Here is a 24,242-nt window from a genome sequence, read left to right as displayed (position 1 = left end):
ATACTTATAGGATTATAAATGTGAAAGAGTTTTATAGTTATATGGAGTAGTTTTTTTTTCTAGAGGCGAAGTAGTATTTAAAAAATAAGAAAAAATAACTAAAGTTCCTAACATGATTGCATATGATCATTAACCGAATTAACTATGATAACATGATAAAAAAAAAGATAATTTTTATTTTTAATTTAAATTCGAAATTTAGAACTTTATCTATAAATTCAAAATTATCTTTTAATTCAAATTCTGTATATATATATATATATACTATTTTTATTTAACTAAATATATATATAGTATTTAACTAAAATAGTCAAATATAGAATAAAGTTACCATATACTATTGACATTTATTAGCTTGCCACTTGGCTTAACCATAATGTCAATTATATATGGTAACTTTCTTGCTTTAATATATATATATATATATATATATATAGATAGATAGATAGATAGATAGATAGATAGATATAGATTATCCATGGGTTCTCTTTATAAAAAAAATACTTCACTAAGTTATGATTGAGTTTGTTAAATAACTCGATTGATAAGTAATAATCGCAAAATAATCAGAGCAAACTTAGCAAAGAAAGTAACGTAAAGCCTATACTTGCCTAATAAAAGAGTAAAACCATAGCTATAATCTCAAATGATTCTACCAATAAATTTTCAAATGCCTAGGGTGTGTGTATTATGAAATATTTTTCCTAAAGAGTAAGTATTTTTTTTTTATACTTATTTTTTGGTGTTTGGTCAGTAAAAAAAAATAAATCTTAAGAGCATTTAGATATAATTTGGGCAAATACTATGACCTCGAAGTGGAAGTAACAAACTTCAGACCATGTTCCCTAACCCCCGACCTCCGAGCCTTGACCCTAAACCCTGACCCCAGACCTTAGACCCCAATCCTATTCTCGGAGCCCAATTCCCCGACTCTCAACCCCAACCTCGACGTCGAACCCTGATCCTGACCCCCGACCATGATCCTTAAATTCGACCCGAATTTGAATCTCAAACCATGAACGTCCCCTGTTTGAGGTCAGGCTCGGGGGCTAACAAGATAGAAATTTACAACACATGTTTGCTTCAAAATTGATCCAAATCAACTATCAGTGACTTCAAATTTGATATACTATTTTTCTAATACCAATGCTAACAATTTTCAATAGTTATATTTAACCTAACTTTCAAAATTCAATAGACCAATTTTTTCTTCTTTAACAAGTTTTTTCCAAGCTCAAAAAATCAAACAATGGTGTTTTATAACTTTCTCCGACCAAAACAAACCAAATCATTCGTGATAGAAATTATAGGTTCAATTGAACATTAACCCGCTCAATTCGAGTATTATTTTTAAATTTTAATTGTATGCTCATAATTTATTGAAAGAAATAAACAAAGAAAGAAAAAAGGAGGAAGAGGAGGAGAAGACAGTAGTTCTACTTCTGACGAAAGCCTACAAATACTAAAATTTTATTAATGCCAACAAAATTTAAATAGGTGTCCTTAGTAAAAACTTCCTCTACTACTTAGCCTAAGCAAAAAGTATTGGATGGATTAATTTGAATTTGATGGCCTAAAGGCTAAAACTCGTTAAAAAGGGAAAGCTCCAACCAAATTTTTTCCAGTTAACCGAGACAACACTGAAATCTGTGCATAAACTATTCGGAACAACGTTCATTGTGTTGGAATATCTGATGTTCTTCTGAGCAATATGCCCATCACTAAATCTTCCTTGAATCCTATGCCAAATGGCAAAGAAGACATTTTTATTTCAAAATCTCGTTACTTGCAACCTCTTTTCGCTCCCAAACTCTACACCGTTCGCAGAGATTCTAGACTCTTGCATCAATTCCAAGTCCCAACATGTCGTACGCGCTGTCCATGGCCAAATTCTCAAGACCCATTTCAGCTCAGAGGTTTTCATCAACAACAAGCTAATTGACGCTTATGGGAAATGCGGTGAATTCGAGTATGCCAAGAAGGTGTTTGATAAAATGCCCCAAAAGAATACCTTCACTTGGAACTCTATGATAAATGCTTATACAGCATCAAGATTGCTTGTTGAGGCCGAGGAACTCTTTTACTTAATGCCTGAGCCTGATCAATGCTCTTGGAACTTGATGGTGTCAAGCTTTGCTCAATGTGAATTGTTTGATTCGTCGATAGTGTATTTTGCGAGAATGCACAAAGAAGATTTTGTTTTGAATGAGTATGCTTATGGTAGTGGTTTAAGTACTTGTGCAGGTTTAAGGGACTTGAAAATGGGAACTCAGATTCATGCCTCGGTTGCTAAATCCAAGTATTCAAACAATGTTTACACGGGTTCTGCGCTTATTGATATGTATGCGAAAACGGGCAATGTGGATTGTGCAACAAAGGTGTTTAATGAGATGAGTGAGTGTAATGTGGTGTCGTGGAATAGTTTAATTTCTTGTTATGAGCAAAATGGGCCAGCAAGCAATGCACTTGAGATATTTGCTAGGATGATGGACTTTGGGTATAAACCGGATGAGAAGACTTTGGCAAGTGTAGTAAGTGCTTGTGCGAGTTTGGGTGCAATAAGAGAAGGTAAGGAAATTCATGCCCGGATTGTGAAGTCGAATAAGCTTAGGGATGATCTTATTATATGCAATGCATTGGTTGATATGTATTCAAAGTTTGGGCGAATTGATGAAGCTAGGTGGATTTTCGATAAGATGCCAGTCAGAAGCGTGGTGTCACACACCTGTTTAGTAAGTGGTTATGCGAGAGTTGCAAGTGTGAAGACTGCAAGAGCCATGTTTTCGGGGATGATTGAAAGGAATGTTGTGTCTTGGAATGCTCTTATTGCTGGATACACACAGAACGGGGACAATGAGGAGGCATTAAATCTGTTTCTTATGCTAAAAGGAGAGTCTGTTTGGCCAACTCATTATACATTTGGGAATCTCCTCAATGCATGTGCAAATTTAGCTGACCTGAAGCTTGGTAGGCAGGCTCATGCACATATTTTGAAGCACGGATTTCGTTTTCAGAATGGACCTGAGTCTGATGTTTTTGTGGGAAATGCTCTCATAGACATGTATATGAAATGTGGATCAGTTGAAGATGGTAGCTGTGTATTCACAAAAATGCTGGACAGAGACTGGGTTTCGTGGAATGCTGTAATAGTTGGATATGCACAAAATGGGCATGCTATTGAAGCTCTTGAAACTTTCAAGGTTATGCTGGTATACGGAGAGAAGCCAGACCATGTGACTATGATTGGGGTTCTTTGTGCATGTAGTCATGCAGGATTGGTTGAGGAGGGGCGTCAACATTTCTATTCCATGAGCACAGAGCATGGGTTGTCACCGTTGAAGGACCACTACACATGCATGGTCGATTTACTTGGCAGGGCTGGTTGCTTAGCAGAGGCAAAGGATTTGATTGAATCCATGCCAATGTCTCCTGATAGTGTGGTATGGGGATCTTTGCTCGCTGCATGTAAAATTCACAGGGAAATTGAGTTGGGAAAGTATGTGGCTGAGAAGCTTCTGGAGATTGATCCTACAAATTCTGGCCCCTATGTTCTTCTATCAAACATGTATGCTGAACAGGGGAAATGGCAAGATGTCAAAATGGTCCGAAAACTTATGAGAGAGCGTGGCGTTGTTAAACAGCCTGGTTGCAGTTGGATTGCAATAGAAAGCCAGGTTCATATTTTCATGGTAAAAGATAGGAGACATATGCAGAAAAAAGAGATATATTTGATATTGAATACACTAACTAAACTGATGAAGCTCTCTGGCTATGTCCCGAATGTTGGTCATTTGACTGCTGATGAGGAGCAGGCCATGTCAGATTCTTCCTTATCTGAAGAATTAGAAGAGCCTATACTTGCTGCCGTTGCATGATGTTCAAAGTGACTTACGGAAAATGCTATCTTCCTGTACCTCTGTAGAGAGAGTATACAAAAGATCCATATAGTCAATCCCAACTAATTTGTGAGTGAAAAGCTTCGAATCTCATCTGTCTCTTCCCAGTAATCTTGCCTAGGGAAGTAAAGTCCAATGTAATGCCGGTGACTTTCAAAGATCAGGGGCGATCTAGTGAATAAGCTATGGGTTTATCTCATCCTAGTAACTTTGGTTTAGGCCCTATAGATGTATTTTTAAAAAAAAAATAACTGGATTAGTTACAAATAATAGATTTGTATTTGTCTAGTAGAATAGATGGGATGTGGTAGAATGTGAAACCCAAACCAATAAAGTTCAAATCCTGGATTCCACCTCTACCAAAGGTGCACGGTTGATTTGCTCTCTTTAAGTTCATATACCAGTGTATCATGATTTCTTATTAGTATTAGACTTCTTTCCCTTGAACTAGTCTGTTTTGGTTAGATTGCAAAAGATTGTTACCACCTTTACCAGCAGCATGTTTACCAGTTGATTTCATTATTTGAATTTATAAGAAATCTAATCTGCATTCTGTAAGGCCTTTGTAAAAATGCATTGTATAGATTACAACACTGCTTGCTTTGTATTCAATTTTCTACACATGGAATTTGCTTAGTCGATCGTGTACCAAGAGCGGAAAGACCTATTTTTGCCAGTGAACTTCTGAAGAATTGCCTTCCCCTCTGCATGTAAATGGTAAATTTAGCAGAGTTGTTGTCCGAGAAAGGCAGTTGCAATTCATTTTATGAGGGTGTCTGCTTTCAAATGCTTTATGAAAACATTTGGAATAAAAAAGGTTTTCTAGAATTGATAGAAGCTCAAGAACAGAGTTTTAGTTTTGGTAAACCAATTGCTACTGTTCCACATATACATCAAAATATGGTTCTTTCGAGTACATCAAGGTGTTGAAAGCATGATTTACCAAGACCTAATCAACTAGCTATTGTAAGGAGGACAAGAACTTGTACTACATTGACCTTTTTTCTCCTGTCTTTATCAGAATGTCGAAACCCCAGTTCAGAAGATCACCTTCGCAATTATAAGCAAGTGTCTGCATAGTGCATATTGCTCGATGTATCTATCCTAGACTAGATCAGAGTGAAGGAGCTTTTCAAATCTACTCTCATAACAACTATTTTTACATCTTGAGGTGGTAGTACTTGTCAAGGAGCTTCTCAGTGTATTCTCCAAAAGTAAGAGATCGATTGGATTGAATCAATTCCTGATGAATATGCAACTCCTCTGGAAAATTAAGCTTTTGGTCCCAATCAGGTTGCATAAATAATGCAAACGTTGTACGATCAACACCAGCTGCAGCATCACCCTCACCCTGTGGTGCCCGAACACAATGTGGTGTCGCACAAAGCCGACCACTTGAGAGGATCTCAGTTGTTTCACCTATTTGGTATGCTATTTCATCCTCCCCATACTCCACTTTAACTATTTCACCTGTTCGCGTTCTTATGTAAAGGCCAGCAGCACTATCAGGGCAAACTACTCCTACACCATTTCTCGAAAACATGCCACGTGTAAGACCTGTAAGTGAACCATGATCTGTATGCCATCCGCACCATGATGACATGGAATCATGGGCATCAGCAGTCTGTTGCCCATGCTGCGCTGGAAAATAGTAAAGAAAACGACCTTTATGACATCTAGAGCGAACTAGTGTACGTTCAAGTCCGCCTTCAGTACCCTCTAGCATTGCATAGCGATCACAATGATAAGCTAAGAGCAATCCTACATCAAGTATCAACTTTCCAAGGGTTTTAAATGCTGTTTCCAATTCGGGCAAAACCTTACGAGGCCAAATATTTAACCCGCAATATGATGGATACCGTTCAATTAAGGATTGCTCTGTTGTAGGTACATCTAGTATTGGATTTGCATAGAAAGATCCTTTTAAAAGATCTAATTTTCCTGATTCGAGTTTTTCTTTTCCATGACTCCATCCAAAATTATACCTACTATTAGGGTCTTCAAGTTCCATTTTCACATCTTCGGGAAGGTTGGCTAACCTGGGCCCAAGTTGGAGGAGATTCTTACGCCATAATGAATAACCTGGAACCTCTGATATGGAGAGAATTCCAAAACCATTTGGCCCAAAACCTTGTTCTATTTTTGCCGATAAATCAGCGTTTCTGTCCCTGAGTTCGGAGTATGATATAGAAACAGTGCGAAGTGTAAGTGGCGGAAGTTGATCGGAGGACGAGCTCATGATCGGAAACCTAGACCGGAGAAGCGACGGCGGCGACGTGAATATTGAGGTTGTGTCCCCGTCCTGTCCGCTCCACAATAGAATATTTACCTTTGAGTTCCAAACACTGGGCCTTTCTTTATCGTCCCTATCTTGGGCCACCCGAGAAGTATTTTGCAAGATAAATTTTCAGAAATCACTATATTTTAGGATAAAATTGTATGGCGTAGTCACTTTTAGATAGCCAGCTATTGTAATCGATTTCTAGTCATTTTAACTTAAAATATATTAGTAAATGACATAATTGTTCTTGACCCTTTTAACATACTGTTTAGTTACTTTTTATCGGCCTTCTCTTTGTTTTACGGCAGTTGTACGGATTTCGCTTCTTGAGAGAGCACTTTTTTTCGAATCTTGTTTGGGTTAGGTCCAATTTTCTTCAAAATTATGGGTGAGTTTTGTTTTTTTACGATAATGTGTTTGAATTTTCGTTGTTATTAATGGTTCTTTAGGTTTAATTTTGAACCGTTAGGTTTTAAATATTTGTTGTATTTTAACTTTTACGGTTTTTTCTCTGTTCATTAGTTTGTCTTATTTCTGGTAATTTTGTAACTATGTTATTAGTTTTATGTTGTAATCGTTGTTTAATTCCAGTATTTTTTGCGGGACGTCTGTTGTGTATGAATAGTAGACGTCTAATGTGTGGGTTTTGATTATATTTTTTGTTTATTAAATTTAATAAAATTTTATCCAGTATATTATAATAGAAGTCTGTCATGTGAATGTTTGTCTTCCAATATGTTATACTAGATGAATATTATAATATAGTTTAGTTTTTTGGCACATCAGTTACCAAGAAGTCTTAACATGTAGAATACCTCTTATCCGCATTGTATTTACATTTGCATTTACACGTTTTAATGTTAATCTATTGCTTCTTGAATATTACTCCCTACTAGTAATTATTATTTTCCTTCAAATTATGTTAGCTTTTAGTCCATGTATCCTCCACTTCGCTAGGTTCATACTAGTTACTAATATTAAAAGTGAGAGGGATAGTTTATTAGAGTAACTTCCATTCATTAATGAACCCAAATAATAAGATATTTAGAAGTAATACTGTTTAAAAATATAACTCCAGTATAATAAGTTGGAATTATTTGGTATATTCATATTAATAAAGTAAATTCCAGCTTATTATGATGGGGTTACTGCAGTCACACATACTTCCAGTAGAATATACTAGAAATGTCTAAGTTTTACATATTAAATTAACAAACGTCCAGTAGTCTATACTGGTGTTTTGTTCTATACCATTTTATTTACAATTTTTTATAGTAGTTTGGATGAAAGATACTTCCAGTGTAATACATTGTAGCTTTTTGAATTTTGCAGATTAATACAAAAAGCTCCGGCATATTATACTTGGTTTTGTTCATTTGGAATCAAGCACTATAAAACCATTTTATGAGATTTTTTCAGTATAATAAGCTTGAAGTATCTCAACTTTAGATATTAATTTAGAAAGGTCCAGCAAATTATACTGGCGTTATGTTTTGCGAGATTTTATATTATTTTTTGTGATTTTGAACAATGTAGATTTTATTAGTTACGATCTAAATTACAGAAAAGAAGGTATATAATACAAATAAGCACATATTAACGCATTGAGAAAATTAGACATTAACACAGATTAAAGCATTAAAAATAAACCAGAAAATTCGAAGAATCAAATTTTTTTTACTGATACTTTGAATTTTCTGGTTTGAATTACAAAGAGAAGAATCATAGATTATCACAATTCAATTTGTGATTGTAGAAGAAATTCAAATTAGTTAAATTTAAACAATCAGACAAATAATTGAGAGAGCTTACTTGGATTTGCAGATTGACGCCGCAAGATTGTGCTAAAGAAGAATATGAGGTCAAGTCGCGTAAATTTAAAAAAACAGAGTAGGGGTATTTTAGTCAACAAATTGTTACCGTGCTAACTTCGCGGCTAAATCTCGTTGACCTTTGATTTTGTGGCTAAATTTAATTGACCAGGCGTAAAACTGGCCATTTATAAATTTTTCGCTCAAAATTATTATAACATATCTAAGTCTATATTCAAAAGTATTTCTTTCTTGCATCATGTAAGTTGAAATAGAAGGGAGTAACTACGTAAATAAAATCAGGACGGAGTGATTAGTAACATGGAAAAATATGTTTTGCCCATACCAAAACGTAAACTTTAAAATAGTCCAATGATGACAATAGTCTATATAGAAATTTCGGAGAAAATGGCCACAAACAACCATGATGTCATCTCATTGGCCTATTCTTAATTTTCTGTGTCTATAAATATAGTTTATCCATAAATATAGTTTATGTGTACATTCTTGGTGTACTGAGCCATTGGTGCAGTAAAGAACGTACTGTTAATGCACACTAAAGGTAGGTAACGATAACTCATTCTTGTATTTCAAGGACTACTTTTCTTGGAATAATTATAGTAGCATTAACTTCTTTATGTTGAGTTTGGATTTGTTATTTACAAGAAGTGCATATATGTGTTAGGTGTTTGTCCTGATTTTCTTATTATATTTGGTTTTCTTATTTGTTGAAGGAAGGACAACATATTTACCATAATTTTTTTTTTCCTTTTACTAAAAGGAAAATATAATTCTTCCATATTTGGCTAGTTCTTTTTCTTGGAGGAAAATATTTTGACTTTTACAAATTAAGGATCATTAGGGATTTGACAGTCTTGCTTAGGTGGAGAACTTTTCGGGGCAAGTTTTAGTGTGCAACTTGTGTTTGCCTCTTTGTGAAGTTGTTCTCTCGATATTTTGTATTCTCTTTTTATAGTGGATTGTTCATCTCCGTCATGGACGTGGGTCAATTGGCCGAACCACGTTAAATGTTTGCGTGTCTTTTGTTATATTTCTCTTCTGCTGTCTGATTTATCGTCGTTTAAGTGTTGCTTTACTAGCTTCTGCATGCGCATGACACTTGATCGTCGTTTAAGTGTTGCTCTAATTTTCACTTTATCATCTTCTATTAGTTGAGCTGAATTCTCTGTTGCTTTCATTAGGTTGATCTTGCTTCTGGATCCAGCTCGAACAAGTTTCGAGCATGGATATGGTAAGAGAGAACCATAAAAAAGCAGGATTATTTGACAATTTTAGCAGCTTGATTCGCAAATGTATATTTTCTGTGCTTTCGATAGGTCCTGTTCCAAGTCATATTGCATTCATTATGGATGGAAACCGAAGATATGCTAAGAAGAAGAATTTGCTCGAAAAGGATGGCTATCGTGCTGGATTTTCCGTTCTAATAAACGTGCTAAGATACTGTTACGAGCTAGGGATGAAACAGATTACTGTATATGCCTTCAGCATTGATAACTTTAAACGACGCCCTGAAGAAGTTCAATCCCTTATGGAGTTGATGCAAGAGAAGATCGACGAATTGATTGCAGAGGAGAGTATAGTGAACCGCCTTGGTATTAGGATTTATTTTCGAGGAAACCTAAAGCTTTTGAGTGAACCGGTTAGATCATCAGTTGAGATGGCAATGGCAAAGACAGCAGGAAACTCAAAAGCTGTATTATCTGTTTGTGTTGCCTACACTTCAACAGACGAGATAGCACGTGCTGTTCAAGAATCTTGTGAAGAAAAACAGGACGAGATCAGAGAACAAGATGCAAGTAATACTGGAAATTACGCGCTTGAGCAACTTATTGGAGTAGCGGATATTGACAGGCATATGTACATGGCTGGTGTTCCTGATCCTGATGTTATAATCCGTACTTCTGGAGGAACTCGCTTGAGCAACTTTCTTTTGTGGCAGAGCGCACATTGTCTTCTATATTCACCTCGGGCGCTATGGCCTGAGATAAGCTTCTGGCATTTGGTATTGGCAATTATTTACTTTCAGAGGAACTACTTTTATGTGAAGGAGAAAAAGAAACAGGCATAAATTTACAGGTCAACACCACTTAAACAACGCGTGATCAGTATATTTTGATTCTATCGTAGAGAAGGGTATATTTTGATTCTATCGTAGAGAAGGGTATATTTTGTACAATGTACTGAATTAGCTTCAGCGCTGAGATCTGCGCGAGGAAAATGTTGTACTAATAAGCATTTGTATGAATAAAATGTTCATTCACTTGTTTGTTTGAGAACTTGTGAATTGTTTTCTTGTAGCTTTTGAAATATGCATATGCAAGCCTTTTGGTCTAACATTCATTTTACTACTTTTACTTCAGTCTTTCCTCAGGTCCTTCTGGTTTAAATCTCGCCATTGCTTTTTGTTGCAGAGGAAATTCATAAGAATCCATTGTCCAACTGTGAGCTAACTCTTTTTTTCCCCAGAGATCAAATGTTTTGGTCTAATGGTAATTTATGGTATGTAACATTGCTATAAAAACACAATAGCTCATCTCTTCGTGTAGGCATAGAAGACTATATATATATATATATATATATATATATATATATATATATATATATATATATATAGTGAAAGTGATATTTCCAAAGGATCAGGGGCGGCTCAAGTACATATGGGGCCTAAAGCCAAGGTTTAATATGAGACCTAAATTTTTAAAAGAAAGTTATAAAATATGTTTTTATTTGAAGTCTATTCTTCTAAATTTTTGATATATAAAATTGTTAATAATTTTTTTAATAATCGATTTTCTCTAATAATTCTTGCTCGATTAATAATATAGCCAGCTTATTGAATCTATCTTGAAATCTTGTTGATCTTAGATAAGATTTTACAAAGCAATAAAAGTATAGAACTATTGAAAGCTTAAAAGTATTGCTGAACACTTGAACTAGTGAAATCTTGGAGAAAGAATGTGAGTAATGAAATCTCGGAGAAAGAAATGAGTAAGAATATCAAAGAGAAATACAAAAAATATGTAGGATTTTCTGAAATATGAAGAGATTCGAAAAAAAGAAAGATTGACTTAGACAAATTAAGGAAAAGAGAGCAATTTTTTTAATGTCAGAATAAAAAATGAAAAACTAAAAGTTATGAAAACTATTTATCTACACATTTTTAAGTAAGTCAAATTATTATTTTATTTATATATCTAAAAGGCTTTCTTTCTTTTATATTAAAAACTCTAGTTTTGTATTAAAAATACTGAATATTATTTTTTAAAACCTACGAACCTATTATTTTTTTAAAAATGCCCCCCCCCCCCTAAATTTGAGAGCCTAAGGCACAAGCCTTACATAAAAATAGCACGGGTATAATCAGTTTTTGGACTGGTCATTCAAAAATAGCCAGCGTTTACCAAGTCAATAAAAAATAGCAACTATTTTGCTGCAATAAAGACCGGTCCAGCATAATATACTGAAGTTTGGTGCACCTGTGTATGAACTCCAACATATTATGCTGGACCGGTATACTTTGCTAGCTCCAGTATAATATACTGGAGACTGAAGCACCGGTGCTCCAAACTCCAGTATATTATGCTGGACCGGTATACTTGTTGGAACTCCAGAATATTATGCTCGAGTTCTAGTGTACTTATGCTGGAACTCCATCTTATTATGCTGGAGTTCCAACATACTTATCCTGGAACTCCAGTATAATATGTTGGAGTTCAAGTATACTTATGCTGGAACTCAAGCATAATATACTGACGAATTTTTCGGGTTTTGAATAGTATTTTCGCTCAAATTTATCTTTACATGAAAAGTGGCTAAATTTTGATTACTTTTGAAACTGGGCTATTTTTGAACGACCAGTTGTAAATCTAACTATTTTTGAATTTCACTCCATGCAAGGTTGGAGCCGGCCATGCAAAGGATATATTTATACTGGATAGTGCTACCGATATCACAGAGGAGAGTTGGTACAGTGGATATTCTGCAACTACTGATTTAAAATCTTAAATCCGTCTTTTATGCCCTTAAGCTCAGGGGCGGAGCGAGCTTACTAAGTGTGGGTTCAGCCAAACCCAGCCACTTTTGCTTAGATATTATATTTTATTAAGATATTCATTAAATATGTATAAACTTATAATTGGGAACCCAATGATAAAGACGAGCTATGGATTCCATAGCAAATTCAGAATGTGCAACTTATATATCTGCATACATGTACCTTCAACAAAAAAGTTGTTTATCCAGAAAGTTGCTTAATTCTTTCTAATTTTATGCACCGACAATAATACATTATGAAAAAAATGTTTATACAATAAAGCACTTATAACATAATTATAGGTAAAAATTAATTTGGTAAAAATGATAATTAATGAATTTGATAAAAAAAATAATTATCTACAGTCACAAATTAAACTACGTTGATAGTGGTGCAAAAATCCAAAAGTAACAGTGTTCAAATAACTATTACTGTTAACATAAAAGGAAAATAATAAAAATAGAAAAAGAAGAAGCAGAAATGACAAGGGGCTGAAGAAGGTGCATACACGTCCACAAACCACAGCCATTCAGTTAAAAGAGTAAAGCCAAATGCAATCTCCAAGTCATCAACAATCTCATCCACTTCTGTCACTTTACCTGCACTTACTGCAAACACTTTCTATACTTCCATTCACCCTTTTACTAACATAACTTCTTCTTCGTCTTCTATCTTTGCATATTCACCCAAACACACCAACCCCATCTCTCAGTTTACGCAGGTGGCATTCAAGAAACAAGAATTCTCATATTTGGTGGGCAATCAGTGCATTTTTACCTTCAATAGTAAGTTTCACATTTTACTTCATTTCCGTTTCCCAAATACTGGTAGATCATATGTTCTTGCAGACTACGTACGCTTCTTTTTTAGAGCTTAAAAATTTACTATTTCCTCCGTACCAATTTATGTGGCAAAATTTGAATAAGCGCCTCATTTAAGAAAAAAAAAGACCTTTTGAAACTTGTAGTTATATATAAACAACAACAACAATGGCCCAGTAAAATTCCACTAATGGTGTCTGGGGAGGGTAGTGTGTACGTAGACTTACCCCTACCCGAGGGAATAGAGAGGTTGTTTCTGAAACTCAAGAAGACGAAAAGAGACAATATATCAGTGTCATCAACAGAAATCACAGGAATAATAACAACATCATAAGAACCAGAAAATAGATGAAAAACAAAAGCAATAACCACTAAATAGACCCGACACTATGAAAAATGGAAGAGTAGTGAGAACACAAGATTAACCACTAGCAGTCTAAGACAAAAATCCTATCACACTAGCCTCACATTGGTATGAAGTAGAAATAGGCTCAACTACCTCCTAACCTACAACCCTAATACTCGACCTCCGCAGCTTCCTATCTGTAGTTATACATAAACATGACATTATATTTGTATGGTTGTAAGACTTTTGAAATATGTAGTGCTAAATATTTCGTAACATTTGTGTGACTATAAAAACTTTTATTAACGGTAAAATATGAAGTTTAAGCTAAGTAATTTTCATATTTAGAAACTGCCATTCTTTGATGAATGGACTAAAAAAAATGTTGGAACGGAGGGAGTAGTAGTTTGCAAGGATGCACTTTGTGGGGCCAATCTAAAAAAAAACAAAAAGCAATTAAAAAAAAGGAAGAAGATAACAACAAGTTGCAATGGCAACTTGTTGCAGTAACGGCTGAAACAAGAATCAAGTTGCAACAAAGGTTGAAACCAAAACCAAGCTTGGACGTTGGCAACTTGCAATGAATCAAGCATTTTGATTGGCTGAAAGTTTGGCAAGTTCTCCTATAAATAGGAGCTCAATCCTTCCATTTATGTACACCAAATCGAGAGAAGCAACAGAGGGTTAGATAGAGTAATCCACAGATTGTAGTCTGTGAGATAAATAGTGAGTGAGAGTAATATTGTAGTGAGGTGTTTGAAATAAAGAGTGTTATTTCTTTCGAAGTTGTAGTAGTCTCTTGACACTACTAAGTTGTAATATTATAGTGCTAATATTGCTCCGCTGGGGTATTATATTTTATCCTGTTAAAATATTTGGTGTCCTTGTTACTCTCTTGTGTTATTGTTATTTACCGTGGATATTATTCCTAGGCGGGATTATTATTTTTATTACCAACAACGTGGTATCAGAGCCATGGCGAATAATGGTCCGCCGTCTTTTCAATACCCTCGTCTCACAAAAGATAATTATGAGAAATGGTGTCTACGTATGAAAGCCATTCTTGGCTCTCAAGATGTATGGGAAATCGTAGATAGAGGGTATGCAAAACCGATAATGAGGAAGCTCTGCCTCAAAATGAAAAAGATGTCTTGGCAAAGACAAGGAAGAAGGATCAACAAGCCCTCACGCTCATCCACCAATGTTTGGATGATGCCATGTTTGAGAAGGTAGCAGATGCTACCACCTCAAAGGAAGCTTGAGAGATTTTACAAAATTCTCTTCAAGGAGTTGACAAGGTGAGGGAGGTAAAACTTCAAACTCTAAGGGCTGATTTTGAAGTTTTAAAAATGAAAGAATCCGAATGCATTTCAGATTATTGTTCAAAAGTGAAGGCTGTTGTAAATCAATTGAGAAGATACGGGGAGGACATAGAAGATGTCCGTATGGTAGAAAAGATCATTCGCACTTTAACACCTAAATTTGATTTTGTGATGTGTGCTATTGAGGAGTCTAAAGATTTAGACTAGGCCCACGAAGAAAAGATCAAATGGAGACAAGAAGCGCCATTGGAGCAACTTCTTGAAACGCAGGCATCCTTCAAGGATTATGGAGGTGAAAAGAGCTACCGAGGAAATAGACGAGGACGAGGCTGCGGCGGTCATGGAAAAGGAAGAAGTAACGGTAACAACTTCAATAATGAAGCTAAAATCCACCAAACATTCAGAGGTCGTGGTCGTGGACAAAGAGGAGGAAGAGGACGTGGCTACTACCAAGAAAATAATGGACAAAGGTATGACAAATCAAAAATTGAGTGTTATAATTGTCATAAAGTTGGCCATTACTCTTGGGAATGTCGTAACAATGTTGAAGAAAAAGCTAACCTTGTTGACGACAAGAAAGAAGAAGTTGACTCAACATTGTTAATGACACTCAAGTAAGAAGACATGGATGATTGCAACTCGTGGTATTTGGACAATGGAGCAAGCAATCATATGTGTGGATGCAAGGAAAAGTTTGTGGAGATCAATAAAACGGTAAGAGGTAATGTGTCCTTTGGAGATACCTCAAAGATTCAAATCGAATGGATAGGTACGATTCTGATCTCGTGTAAAGATGGTAGTCACAAGCTAATTCAAGATGTTTATTATGTGCCAAAATTAAAAAGTAATATTTTGAGTTTGGGTCAACTTCTTGAAAAGGAATATGACATCCACATGAAAAATATGCATCTTTGGCTTAGAGATTCAAGTGGAATTCTAATTGCTAAAGTGCATATGACAAAGAATAGATTATTTTCTCTGAATCTTAAAACAATTGATGCAAAGTGTTTGAAGGCTAATGTGCAAGATGAATCATGGTGCTGGTACATGCGATTTGGGCACTTGAATTTTGAAGCACTCAAATCAATGGGAGAAAAGAACATGGTGCATGGGATACCATCAATCAACCATCCCAATCAATTGTGTGAAGCTTGTCTTCTTGGAAAACATGCAAGGAGGAGTTTTCCAAAAGGAGGCCATGTCAAGATCAATCAAGCCGCTCCAGCTTGTTCACACTAATGTGTGTGGACCAATCAATCCACCTTCTTTTGGTAAAAGTAAATACTTTCTACTTTTCATTGATGACTTTAGTAGAAAGACCTGGGTTTATTTCTTGAGCCAAAAATCTAAAGCTTTTACTGCTTTTAAAAATTTCAAAGTACTTGTAGAGAAAGAAAGTGGCTATGAAATTAATGCTTTAAGGTCCGATAGAGGAAGCGAATTCACTTCAAAAGATTTTAATGACTTCTGTCAGTCTCATGGAATTCGTCGCCCTCTAACGGTACCTTATTCACCCCAATAAAATAGAGTTGCTGAGAGAGAATCGAACGATTCTTAATATGGCTAGATGTATGTTGAAAGCTAAAAGTATGCCCAAGGAATTTTGGGCCGAAGCTGTTTCTTGTGCAGTTTATTTGAACAACAGGTCTCCAACAAGGAATGTTAAAGATCAAACCCCTCAAGAAGCATGGAGTGGAAGAAAGCCAAGTGTCAAGCACTTGAGAACCTTTGGAAGCATAGCCTATGCTCATGTGCCACATCAAGGGAGCGCGAAGCTTGACGATCGAAGTGTCAAGCATGTGTTTATTGGTTATGATACGAGTTCAAAAGGCTACAAGTTATACTGCCCAACCAGCAGCAAGGTGGTGGTAAGTCACGATGTTGAATTTGATGAAGAATTGGCATGGAACTCGGAAGCTCAGGAAGAAACTTCATATGATTTTCTTCCATACTTTGGTAATGAAGAAGAACCAGAGACCGTGGAACCTGTGCAGGATACAACTCCACCTCCTTCTCCAACCAATGTTGCATCTCCCTCTTCTCAAGAAAGTTCAAATGAACAGTCGCAAAGGACAAGGAGTATTCAAGAGCTCTATGAGGACACAAAAGAAGTTACTAATTTTGATTTTTTATGTTGTCTCTTTGCTGACAGTGAACCAATGAACTTTGATGAAGCTGTTACAAACAAAAAGTGGAGACAAGCCATGGAAGAGGAGATTGAGTCAATAGAGAAGAACAACACTTGGGAGTTAACAACTCTTTCCAAGGGTCATCGAGCAATTGGAGTGAAATGGGTATACAAGACAAAGAAGAATGCTGATGGAGATGTGGAGAGATACAAGGCACGACTTGTGGCTAAAGGCTACAAGCAAAGGCAAGGCATTGACTATGAAGAAGTCTATGCACCTGTTGCCGGCTAATCTCTTTGGCGGCGCAAATGAAGTGGAAGTTCCATCAATTAGACGTCAAGTCAGCGTTGGGCTTCGTGACTATCTTGAAGAAGAAGTCTATGTTGAACAACCATTGGGCTTCGTGGTCAAAAACCATGAAGATAAAGTGTTGCGGTTGAAGAAAGCTTTATATGGATTAAAGCAAGCCCCACGAGCATGAAATAGTTGCATCGACAAATATTTTCAAGACAATGGGTTTACTCGTTGTCTCTATGAATATGCTCTTTACCTTAAAGTTCATACTAATGGAGATATCTTGCTTGTTTGTCTTTATGTTGATGGCCTTATTTTCACGGGCAGTAACCCAAGTTTGTTTGAAGATTTTAAGAAAGATATGTCCATTGAGTTTGAGATGACACACGTAGGGCTCATGTCATACTACCTGGGCCTAGAAGTGAAGCAGATGGAGGATGAAATTTTTATCTCTCAAGAAAACTATACAAAAGAAATATTGAAGAAGTTCAACATGCTCGATTGCAACCCCGTGAATACACCGATGGAGAGTGGGACAAAATTGTCCAAGTTTGATGAAGGAGAAAAAATGGATCCCACAATTTTCAAAAGTCTTGTGGGAAGTTTGAGGTACTTGACTTGTACCAAGCCAGATATACTCTTTGCAGTTGGAGTAGTAAGCCGCTTCATGGAAGCTCCTAGCTCCATTCACTTGAAGGTCGCTAGAAGAATTCTTCGTTACCTAAAAGGTACGATTGACTTTGGGTTATTTTATTCCTCTTCTAGTGATTTCAACCTTATAGGATATTGTGATAGTGATTATGCGGGAGATATTGATGATAGAAAAAGCACAACTGGTTTTGTGTTTTTCTTGGGTAATTCTGTTATTTCTTGGAGTTCAAAGAAACAATTAATTGTTACTCTCTCGACTTGTGAAGCTGAATATATAGCAGCAACATCTTCTACATGTCATGCTATTTGGCTAAGAAGATTATTGAAGGAGCTCAATTTGCCACAAATTGCAGCTACAGAGATTTGTATTGACAACAAATCTGCACAGGCACTCGCGAAGAATCCAGTATATCATGATCGAAGCAAGCATATTGATACAAGATATCACTTCATCAGAGAATGCATTGCCAAAAAGGAAGTCGAGCTCAAGTATGTGAAATCTCATGATCAAGTTGCGGATATTTTTACCAAACCTCTCAAATTTGAAGATTTTCAAAGTTTGAGATCAAGACTTGGAATGAAGAAGAAAAATCAAAATTAAGGGAGAGATTTGTGGGGCCAATCTAAAAAAAACAAAAATCAATTAAAAAAAAAGAAGAAGATAACAACAAGTTGCCATCAATAACGGCTGAAACAAGAATCAAGTTGCAACAAAGGCTGAAACCAAAACCAAGCTTGGACGTTGGCAACTTGCAATGAATCAAGCATTTTGATTGGCTGAAAGTTTGGCAAGTTCTCCTATAAATAGGAGCTCAATCCTTCCATTTCTATACACCAAATCGAGAGAAGCAACAGAGAGTTAGAGAGAGTAATCCACAGATTGTAGTCTGTGAGATAAATAGTGAGTGAGAGTAATATTGTAGTGGAGTGTTTAAAATAAAGAGTTATTTCTTTCAAAGTTGTAGTAGTCTCTTGACACTACTAAGTTGTAATATTATAGTGCTAATATTGCTCCGCTGGGGTATTATATTTTATCCCGTTAAAATATTTGGTGTCCTTGTTACTCTCTTGTGTTATTGTTATTTACCGTGGATATTATTCCTAGGCGGGATTATTATTTTTATTACCAACACACTTAGCCCCCCCCCCCCCCCACCCCCCAAACTATAGTTTTAGCTGTATGTTAATCGAGTTTCAATATTCGAAGGTTATCTAGGTTAGTTTAACTAGTTTGAGAGATTTAATGATAAGCTCTTGATAAATCTTCTGCATCATTTGAATATATCAAAGTACTTAGATTTGTCTGACTTTCTCAAAGGTTTAAGGTGTGGATCATCTTTTTTTCCTTTTAGTCGCTTTGCATTCTTTTAGCATAGTAGGCTGAGTTGGCACTAGACTAAGAAGCTAATTTGAGTTAGGTACTGTGTTACATAGTGCTGTTAAGGTAAACTTTTAAGGTGAATTTAGTTTGTGTATAAAGTTTAATGGGTGAAAAAAAAATCCCATCATAGATTAAATGTGTCTTATGTAATGTGTTTGGTTTCTCAAATCGTTTAGTGAATTGATTTTCTATGTATAGGAGTAAGTTAAACATTCTTCGCTGTTTTGAAAAGGCAGTATGTCATAGGGATGAAGAAAAATATTTCTCCCCATCTTCTCTTGTCTTGTATTCATTTCAAATTAACAGGATGCTCTTGGATTGATACAGATAAATGCATGCCTGACTGGGATAATCTATTATGAGAAAGGGCATTTTGAACATCTTCAAATAAACCTTGCTTCTTAGAATCTGTCGAACTATCAATAAGTTTGAGCTATTTCACATCAATTTTCTCACAAGCCGTGAAGTTGATCAGCTTATTCTTTCATCTCTGGTGAACATATAAACCAATGTAATATTTATTCTTACTAATTATAGGATAAAATTGACTCTTTAGACACAAACTTGCCCTTTCTTTTCAGCCTCACCAGTCACCATTGTCTTCCATCAAGTATACAACAGTTGTACTAGTACAAGTGTAGGTAAAGGAAAAGCAATGAGTCAATTTTCTTTTACTTCTTCTTCGAGTTCTAATTTCACTCTCTTCTATCATACTCAGAACCACAATCCGTCAAAATTTCATTTTTCCGTCCCCTTCAGAACATCCCAACCATCACCTTCACCTCCTCTTTTACATCCCTTTTGTTCCCATGAGTCATCTTCTTCATCACCACTTCTTGAAGAAAATCCAGAAACATCAAGATCTTCTTCTAAGTTTGATCGCCAAGATAGACGTTACGCTGATGAAGTTGCTGATGAGATCAGAACTACAAAGAAGTCCTTGGAAGAGTTACTTGTGGTTCGTAGGCCAGTGAAGGACCCTAACGGGGAAGTTGGTGACGAAAAAGGGGAAGAGATGCGTAACTTTGAGAATTCCCAAGACAGAAATTATCTCTTGGAAGAGCAACCATCTTCCTCGTCATTTCCACTTGATGATGGACTTAGGAAATTTGCAAAGAAGATGCCAATTTTTGAGCCAAATAGGCTGGAATCTGGTTCTGGAGAGAAGCCACTTAAAGTCAATTTAGACTTAGCACTGTATCGGGCAAAGATTTTGGCTCGAAAGTATCAGTATGCAGATGCAGAGAAAATTTTGCAACAGGTAGCATTCGTTGATCCAAAAAAAAAAAAACATTCCTTGTTCTTTTCTCTTGATATCGTGAGGACACTTCATTATTTGTTAATAATGTTACTGATTTCTGGATCTTTTATGCATGGAGTGTATTGATGTCTGGCCAGAAGATGGGAGACCATATGTTGCTTTGGGAAAGATTTTGAGTAAGCAATCAAAATTAAACGAAGCCAGAACTGTTTACGAAAAAGGATGCCAGGCAACACAAGGAGAAAATCCTTACATTTGGCAGGTTAGTGTTATAACAGTGTTATCATTGTATTTAGTCTTCTCCTATACTTCCATATTATACGTTAATCTTGAGCTTGAATAGGAATCTGTTGTAAGTTAAAAGTTTCTCTACTAGCATACTGTAATGCATAATTTGATTTTCAAGTCCGTCGAATATGTTGTTTAAGCACATAGTTTCCACTTGTGTTTGATAGCAGATTTAGTACTAATGATTTGCAACCTAAACATATGTCATCATCCTTGATGGAGTAAAGATCATTTATAGTATATTTTGTTCAGTTTCTTAGTGACCTTTAACTTTGTACATTAAATAAATTTGGGCATGTGGAACAGCTGATTCATATACAAACATTACAATGTCTTGCAATTATTCACCTTGCAAAAGGCAAAATCATGCCCCCTAGCGGAGCCACTCATTAGCAAGGGGAGTCAATTGACACCCCTTCGTCAAAAATTACACTGCATAGATAGGTTAAATTTTTTATTTTTTATATATATATACTATATGTTGACTCCCCTTGATTTCTTTGCATGCTTATTTATATTTTGATTCCCCTTAGTTAAAATTCTGGATCCGCCACTGATCATGTCTAAGGTCGTTTCATAATGCTTCTCTTAATAAAGTTCAAAATTTCAAATATCGAAGAAGAGAATTTTCATCAGTAATCCTTGACTGTCTCTTAAGTCTTAACATGGATCAGTGAATTGGTCCTTGAGTCTGTTAGGGTGGAAAAAAAAGAATTAATTATTAAGAGGATTCAAGGTCAGATTATCCGTTTGCAAATGATGTGCCTTCATTGAAAACAATATGACCTACTACATGTCTTCTTGCAACTTATCTTTTGTATCAGAAGTTCACCAAACTTACTCCTTTGGACTAGTGCTGGGCTATTCTGGAAAATAGGATGGGTAATATACGGAGAGCTAGAGAACTATTTGATGCTGCCACAGTTGCTGACAAGAAGCATATTGCAGCCTGGCATGGATGGGCAGTTTTAGAGCTGAAGCAAGGGAATATAAAAAAGGCAAGAAATCTTCTTGGCAAAGGCCTCAAGTTTTGTGGAGGTAACGAGTACGTATACCAAACTCTTGCACTCCTTGAAGCTAAAGCAAAACGATATGAAAGAGCCCGCTACTTGTTCAAACAGGCGACAAAGTGTAACCGAAAAAGTTGTGCTAGTTGGCTGGTAAGAGTTATCCAAAAACTTTAATCCGCCTTTGCTCTTTTTCAATGGTCTGTACACATGTCTTTGGTGGATTCCTTATAGTGGTTCTGTACTCTCTTGTGCAGGCATGGGCTCAACTAGAGGCTCAGTTAGAGAATAATCGTGCTGCTAGGCAGCTATTCGAGGTTTGTATTTTCTGAAGTTAATCCTTTGCTATCATCATTGAGCATTTCCTATTTCTTTGATGCCATTGTTACTTTAGTTTCAACTTTATTTATTTTTCTTGTATTTTTTATACTCCTGACAAAGCAGAAAGCAGTTCAGGCCAGTCCAAAAAATCGGTTTGCGTGGCACGTGTGGGGAGTTTTTGAAGCTAATCTTGAAAACATTGACCAAGGAAGGAAACTTCTGACAATTGGGCATATGGTAAATCCTAGAGATCCTGTTCTTCTCCAGTCACTTGCTTTGATAGAATACAAGCACTCCAGTGCCAACCTCGCACGAGTTTTATTCCGGAGGGCATCTGAAATGGATCCAAGGCATCAACCAGTTTGGATTGTAAGACTTTTCTTTTAAATATTAAACTTTTTCTACAGAAGTTAGAAGTATCCTGGTTTTGTTTCTTTTTGTATGTTCTCAATTTTCAACCGAATAATCGACTGACCTCCTTTACAACCTTCGGCAAATGAAAGCCTTACTAAAAGAAAACAAACGCTTAACATGGTAAATAGAAGATGAAAGACTATAAGAGATGACAACAATTGATGAAGCCGGCAGAGCTTTTCCATTTGTTTTCAGGCAACAGTCTAAGATAGTAAACTTGTAACTTTGACAACCAAGAAAAAGGAATAATGAACAACTCAATACCTATCCTATGCATTTTTAACAGACAGTAGTATCGGAAAATAAAGGGAGTTTCCTGGAGTGAGTACTCAAAGCAAAGTAAGGTGGAACATCTACCTTTTTTTTCTTTGCTTTTTCCCCTTTCCAATGAGTCCAAATTCATATTTTATTTTCCCCCTTTTCTACGTTCGGGAGAAGTTTACTTCCTCCACAATTATCCATTGTCCTGAACATGAATGTTTTCATCAAATGCTTACTAAACTTGGTACTGATTTAGGCTTGGGGTTGGATGGAGTGGAAAGAAGGTAACATTTCCACTGCTAGGGAACTATACCAGAGAGCTCTGTCGATCAATTCAACAACCGAAAGTGCTGCGCGCTGTCTTCAGGTAATGTTAATCTCAAATTGATAGAGTAAGTTTCTAGTTTGCTTTTCCTAAAACTCATAGTTCTGGCGTATATCTTAAACTGTGGAGATTATGTTTCCCGTAGGAAATGTACTGAGAGTTGTTTATTAATTTGATATGCTTTGTAGGCTTGGGGTGTTTTGGAGCAAAGAGCCGGAAATCTATCAGCTGCTCGAAGATTGTTTAGATCTTCTCTGAACATAAACTCTCAGAGCTATATAACATGGATGACATGGGCAAATTTGGAGGAAGATCAAGGCAACTCCGTGCGTGCAGAGGAAATTCGTAACCTCTACTTTCAGCAGGTAAATGAGTATTCCCCATTAATACAAGCGATTTCCTTCAACGAGCATATTTTTAGCAGTGTTCTCAATATTCATTATTTCTGCTTAATCCAACCAATAGATGTCTATGTTTACGCTTTGACAATGGTTGTGGCGTTGATCACCTATCTTAGAAGTAGTAAATGGTGTTTAAGCTTCAGAAATAGAGTCATAACAAGAACCAATGAAGCTAGATAAGTTCAGTGAAGACTGAGATATGATCTTTTTTTCCCTGTGTAACAGCGTACTGAAGTTGTCGACGATGAGTCATGGATTATGGGTTTCTTAGATGTCATTGATCCGGCGATTGATAGCATAAAGAGGCTCTTGAATTTGGATCAGAACTCTTATTACAAGGTAAAGGAGTCTTCTAATACTACTGCTGCAGACGACACTGATGGGAGCTCAGAAGAATCAACCGGCTCCTCCTCGACTAACATCAGCCAGGAAGAATCAACCGGCTCCTCCTCGGCTAACATCAGCACAGAAGAATCAGCCGGTTCCTCCTCATCCTCGGCTAACATCAGCACAGAAGAATCAGGCAGTTCCTCCTCGGCTAACATCAAGGACAATAGCATAGATACAGGAAGCGGCTTTGATTTAGATGATTTTATCCGAGAAATGCTGTCTTTGGACCCTTCAAAACTGGAAGTTCAGCTTACAACATCTCTCAAGGACCCTCCAAAGACTATCAGAACTGCTAGTGGGGTGTGGCGGCCGACGAGAAAAACTACCAGAACATCACAAAACCTTTGATTTTATGAAGTGTACTTGTTCAAATGTATCTTCTTTATCTCATAATTGGAATTACTCGACCACATTTGTAAATTAGTCAGGAAAGTTGAGAAGAATTGTATAATTTGATCAAGAGAAATGCAGTTCATATTACCTAGAAATACATCTACACATAATATGAGAAGCATTGTATAATATGTTTGTGAGAAATGCAGTTCATATTACAATAATATGCAGTCAAACTTCTCTATAACAGCCTCG

The 24,242-nt window shown here is 36.2% G+C and overlaps 5 protein-coding genes across 7 annotated transcripts; 4 read left to right on the top strand and 1 right to left on the bottom strand.

Moving 5' to 3' along the window:
• The first annotated feature begins 1,455 nt into the window (after window positions 1–1,455).
• LOC104231114 (pentatricopeptide repeat-containing protein At2g13600) lies at window positions 1,456–4,342 on the top strand. Its single transcript, XM_009784051.2, has one exon. It carries the CDS (start codon window positions 1,749–1,751, stop codon window positions 3,873–3,875), a length of 2,127 nt encoding a protein of 708 aa, XP_009782353.1. The 5' UTR covers window positions 1,456–1,748; the 3' UTR covers window positions 3,876–4,342.
• Window positions 4,343–4,698: 356 nt separating this feature from the next.
• On the bottom strand, window positions 4,699–6,279 carry LOC104231115 (uncharacterized). The gene has a single exon (XM_009784054.2). The coding sequence runs from the start codon at window positions 6,133–6,135 to the stop codon at window positions 5,056–5,058; it is 1,080 nt and encodes a 359-aa protein (XP_009782356.1). The 5' UTR covers window positions 6,136–6,279; the 3' UTR covers window positions 4,699–5,055.
• Window positions 6,280–8,493: 2,214 nt separating this feature from the next.
• On the top strand, window positions 8,494–10,233 carry LOC104231116 (dehydrodolichyl diphosphate synthase CPT3-like). Of its 3 annotated transcripts, XM_009784057.2 has the most exons (3): window positions 8,504–8,550; window positions 9,191–9,240; window positions 9,326–10,233. In XM_009784057.2, exon 3 carries the CDS (start codon window positions 9,355–9,357, stop codon window positions 10,075–10,077), a length of 723 nt encoding a protein of 240 aa, XP_009782359.1. In that variant the 5' UTR covers window positions 8,504–8,550; window positions 9,191–9,240; window positions 9,326–9,354; the 3' UTR covers window positions 10,078–10,233. The 3 variants fall into 3 exon arrangements, with proteins under 3 accessions (XP_009782357.1, XP_009782359.1, XP_009782358.1); XM_009784055.2 differs by having other exon boundaries at window positions 8,494–8,550; window positions 9,191–10,233; XM_009784056.2 differs by lacking the exon at window positions 9,191–9,240 and having other exon boundaries at window positions 8,510–8,550.
• A 2,375-nt stretch (window positions 10,234–12,608) lies between these two features.
• On the top strand, window positions 12,609–24,176 carry LOC104246339 (protein high chlorophyll fluorescent 107). The gene is made up of 9 exons (XM_009802149.2): window positions 12,609–12,827; window positions 19,314–20,247; window positions 20,366–20,509; window positions 21,390–21,695; window positions 21,800–21,859; window positions 21,987–22,232; window positions 22,795–22,905; window positions 23,052–23,228; window positions 23,490–24,176. Exons 2-9 carry the CDS (start codon window positions 19,642–19,644, stop codon window positions 24,000–24,002), a joined length of 2,163 nt encoding a protein of 720 aa, XP_009800451.1. The 5' UTR covers window positions 12,609–12,827; window positions 19,314–19,641; the 3' UTR covers window positions 24,003–24,176.
• LOC138889325 (uncharacterized mitochondrial protein AtMg00810-like) lies at window positions 16,969–18,206 on the top strand. Its single transcript, XM_070172618.1, has 2 exons — window positions 16,969–17,095; window positions 17,218–18,206. Exons 1-2 carry the CDS (start codon window positions 16,969–16,971, stop codon window positions 18,204–18,206), a joined length of 1,116 nt encoding a protein of 371 aa, XP_070028719.1.
• Window positions 24,177–24,242: the final 66 nt, after the last annotated feature.

Source organism: Nicotiana sylvestris, chromosome 4 (assembly GCF_000393655.2).
Source record: "Nicotiana sylvestris chromosome 4, ASM39365v2, whole genome shotgun sequence".
Taxonomy (NCBI): Eukaryota; Viridiplantae; Streptophyta; class Magnoliopsida; order Solanales; family Solanaceae; genus Nicotiana; species Nicotiana sylvestris.
The sequence above is the reverse complement of the archived record's forward strand: the minus strand, read 5'-3'. Positions and strand labels throughout refer to the sequence as shown.

Coding starts and splice junctions, on each gene's coding strand:
- LOC104231114 (XM_009784051.2), top strand. CDS start 1,749: ATGGCAAAGAAGACATTTTTATTTCAAAATCTCGTTACTTGCAACCTC.
- LOC104246339 (XM_009802149.2), top strand. CDS start 19,642: ATGAGTCAATTTTCTTTTACTTCTTCTTCGAGTTCTAATTTCACTCTC. Junction 22,906..23,051: donor GTGCTGCGCGCTGTCTTCAG/GTAATGTTAATC, acceptor TATGCTTTGTAG/GCTTGGGGTGTTTTGGAGCA. Junction 23,229..23,489: donor GTAACCTCTACTTTCAGCAG/GTAAATGAGTAT, acceptor CCTGTGTAACAG/CGTACTGAAGTTGTCGACGA.
- LOC138889325 (XM_070172618.1), top strand. CDS start 16,969: ATGAAGTGGAAGTTCCATCAATTAGACGTCAAGTCAGCGTTGGGCTTC. Junction 17,096..17,217: donor CATGAAGATAAAGTGTTGCG/GTTGAAGAAAGC, acceptor TTTACCTTAAAG/TTCATACTAATGGAGATATC.
- LOC104231116 (XM_009784055.2), top strand. CDS start 9,232: ATGGATATGGTAAGAGAGAACCATAAAAAAGCAGGATTATTTGACAAT.
- LOC104231115 (XM_009784054.2), bottom strand. CDS start 6,135: ATGAGCTCGTCCTCCGATCAACTTCCGCCACTTACACTTCGCACTGTT.